At 38.4% G+C, this 3,249-nt stretch overlaps 1 protein-coding gene across 4 annotated transcripts in view; it reads left to right on the forward strand.

Moving 5' to 3' along the window:
- ano3 (anoctamin 3) overlaps positions 1-3,249 on the forward strand; it is a 32,455-nt gene that overhangs the window by 9,824 nt on the left and 19,382 nt on the right. The window contains exon 2 of one of the 4 annotated variants that reach the window (XM_020625310.1): positions 396-398. The exons of the other annotated variants lie outside the window; for them this stretch is intronic. Coding sequence (XP_020480966.1) covers positions 396-398 — 3 coding nt within the window. The remainder of the gene's footprint in view (positions 1-395; positions 399-3,249) is intronic. 4 annotated transcript variants of the gene reach the window in all.

Raw genomic sequence — 3,249 nt, forward strand, 5'->3', positions numbered from 1 at the left:
GTTAGTCTGATGGCTCGGTATTTCAGTGCCTGCTAAGTGCAGCATTAAATTGGAAGCAAAAGGGGTAAATGTTGGCTCACAAAGTCCCACTAAGCAATATTTCTAAATTAAATTCATATATTATGCACTTCCTCAAACCCAGTCAATAACATTATATGGTTCAATTAATTAAAAATGCTTAGAACTGAAAAGGATTGTTCAGCATTTGGAAGCTGAATGTGTTTGAGGTGAAAATCTGTTAGTGTTGCTGCAGTCAAGCCAGAACTGCTTTATACTGTAATCAGTGAAAACACTAAAGTGATTCTGTAATCAACTGGAAGCCAATATAAGTGGCTTAAAGGGGAGTTAAATATCTCTCCAAGATTTCAAGTTTTCCTAAAAAGACGGCTGAGCAGCAGGTGAGAAAACACGTTTGGTTGAAGACGGTGAGTTAGAAAAGGGACTGGCCAAGATATAACCCCACAAGAGCCATCTTTCTTCTTCCTGCTGTAATAAAATCTATCACTCAGTTCATAGAAAACCAGCTATTTTGGGAAATAAAATGCCACGGTATGACTCACAACCATCTGGTATTACTTTTCAATTCTTTGGCACACTCATCCTAATCTCAGATTTATCAACAGCATGTTGATGAACATCATTGAAACTTACTGACACCTTTAAGTATTCACTTTATCAAGTTATACATGTAACTTTGTTCTACAATTGAATACCTTTAGTCATAAGCAAGGCTTTGTTTATGCTTCTACATGTCCCCTATTCTAGAGCTGAAATGATTATTATTTGCTGAATTGATAAAAAAAAAAAAAAATCAGCAAAACATCTGGGTCAATGCTGAGGTTCTAGTTGAGATGGTTAGCCTGTAGTACTGTAAGGGGTTAGGGAAGGCATTACATCAGTGTATGTCCTTACGAAAATAGCCGTACAAACATGTGCTCATAAAACTTTAGCTTCACAGTCCTCAGCAGGCCACCTGTCCTCTTATGCAAGCAAACAGATGGTTTTATAGATACAGATATTAATTCCAGAACAGAGTTTGGAAGAGCACATATACCATGTCATCTGTGATTTAAACAGGCTACTGTAGAATATCAGGAAAACTAGTTTTATGTAAGACAAGTTGATTTGTGCTGTTCAAACAAGTGTCGTTTACTGAATTATAGCATGCCAGGTAGGCAAACCATTTATACAGTGACAAAACAAAGAGGCCGTTTTGCTCAGCATGTTTGTGCATAGTCTGGCAGTTACCAACTTTAACACTTTCACAATGTTTAAATAGTCAGCAGTTGTTTTGTAGCTAGGATATAAGAAAAATACAGAGTTAGGAGCCCAGAGTTACAGTTTAATCATGCCTAACAAAACCCACAGGCTTTTGTGACTTGGCAATGTGGAAACAAAATGTTCTGCTGTGAATTTTATGCTTGATATTGTTTACTGAGGAATTTGTGGTTCTTACAGGCATTCCTAGATGAAGTGCATGATCACAACAGAGGCTGTGCAGGAAATCCTGTGATATGGAAGGAAGCACAAGCAATCAGGGGACAAAAGAAGATAGTGTGGTGCTAAAAGAATGGGGAAATAGAAATGAAAAGACAAGGAAGATGTTTAATCTGCTCAAGTGATGCAGACCTGAGGTTGTGTCAGGATTGTAGAATATTGTCCTGAACCATTTAATCTGTGGGCAAAAAGTGCCATTTGCTCTGAGGTCTGTTTATGGTCGGGCTTCATCTGGTAGACGGTGGTAGACAACATTGTCTGAGGAACAGATTATATTAAAGTATTTGGATCAGTGCCCACAAATCCTAATTATATCCAGTGTTTTTATTTTTTTAATGTTGTTAAAAATACAACATGAGAAGGTCCAAAAGCAATGAACCCTTTTTGTAGCCACTGCAAGTAATGATGTGCGTTTCTTCAGTGGTAGCTAAGATGGTCTGCTCCTACACACTGTAATTAGATGCTTCATGTTTGAATCACACATCTTTCCATAATAGCTATGTTATTAGCTTGCGTAGCTAAGTCAGTGACCTATAAAATATATAATCAAACTGAAAACATAAAAAAAAACTTCTTATAATTTCCCTCAGTCAAACATGATGTATTCAAATTGCCTTCTTATCAGCCAGCAATCCAAAACCCAAGGATATTCAGTTTATGACACAGGTTTTTGCTTGACAAATGACTTATTTGATTTGTTGATAATCAAGTATTTGCTGATTAATATTTTTTTGACCAACCAACTGATTAATCGACTAATCGTTGCAGCTCTAGACAATGATTTTATTTTTGTAGAGAAATGAATTTTGACCATGTACACAAAATATAACCCAGAGCTACACATTAATATTCAGTGGCTCCTAATGATGCTGTTCTAAATCCTTTGTGCGATCTCAGCTTCTTCTATGTGTTCTGTGATATGGCGCCAGGCAGATGATGAAACACTCCAGCTGCTGGGAGAACGTTTCTGCAGGAGTTGCTGCTGGCTTTGCCTCAGTCCTGCATTCACGTGATCATTTTTATAAACACACTGCAGCAGTGTTTTGGACCTGTGTGTGTGTGTGTGTGTGTGTGTGTGTGTGTGTGTGTGTGTGTGGTGCCCAGTCATTTATAGCAGGGATCTTCTGAAATGCACTCCTGTAAGGGAGAAGCAAGACTGATGCTGTGCTTAAAAAGGCCCTGTCAGACAACGTGGCACTGAAAGTGCAATGGGCTGAACATGCATAAATAATTGAAGGTATAGAATGAGGAGACTTAGAGGGTTGATGGGTAACAGTCCACTGACCTGAATTCAGCATTGTTGCAGATTATGTCTGGATGCTTCAGTTTCTGCTCATAGTTTCTCATTACACATTTTGGATACTCTTAACTCATTTTTCTAGTGCTTTTTCTGCTGTCTCTCATCTTGTAATTGATTACACAATTCTTGACATTTCTCAGATTAAATGTTTGTTCCTCCAGCTGACAAACAGAGGAATAGTGCTGTGACCCTGCCAGAGATTGATTCACTTTTCATGAATGAAATAATCAAGAGGAGCACAATGAACTGATAGATACAACCTCTGTTCTTGGTTTTTATGTTCGTCACAAGCAGAAAACATCTGTAGCCCAGCGCACAATGCAGTCACAGTGGTGTGTGTGTGTGTGTGTGTATATATATATAAACCAGAGAGATCCAAATCCCAGATCTACAACTGTCCTTGAAGCTTGTCCAGCTCCCCCTTGGATGATCCTGCGTAGATGCCTGTCAAC

This window comes from Monopterus albus, unplaced genomic scaffold (assembly GCF_001952655.1).
Source record: "Monopterus albus unplaced genomic scaffold, M_albus_1.0 scaffold7.1, whole genome shotgun sequence".
NCBI classification, from domain to species: domain Eukaryota; kingdom Metazoa; phylum Chordata; class Actinopteri; order Synbranchiformes; family Synbranchidae; genus Monopterus; species Monopterus albus.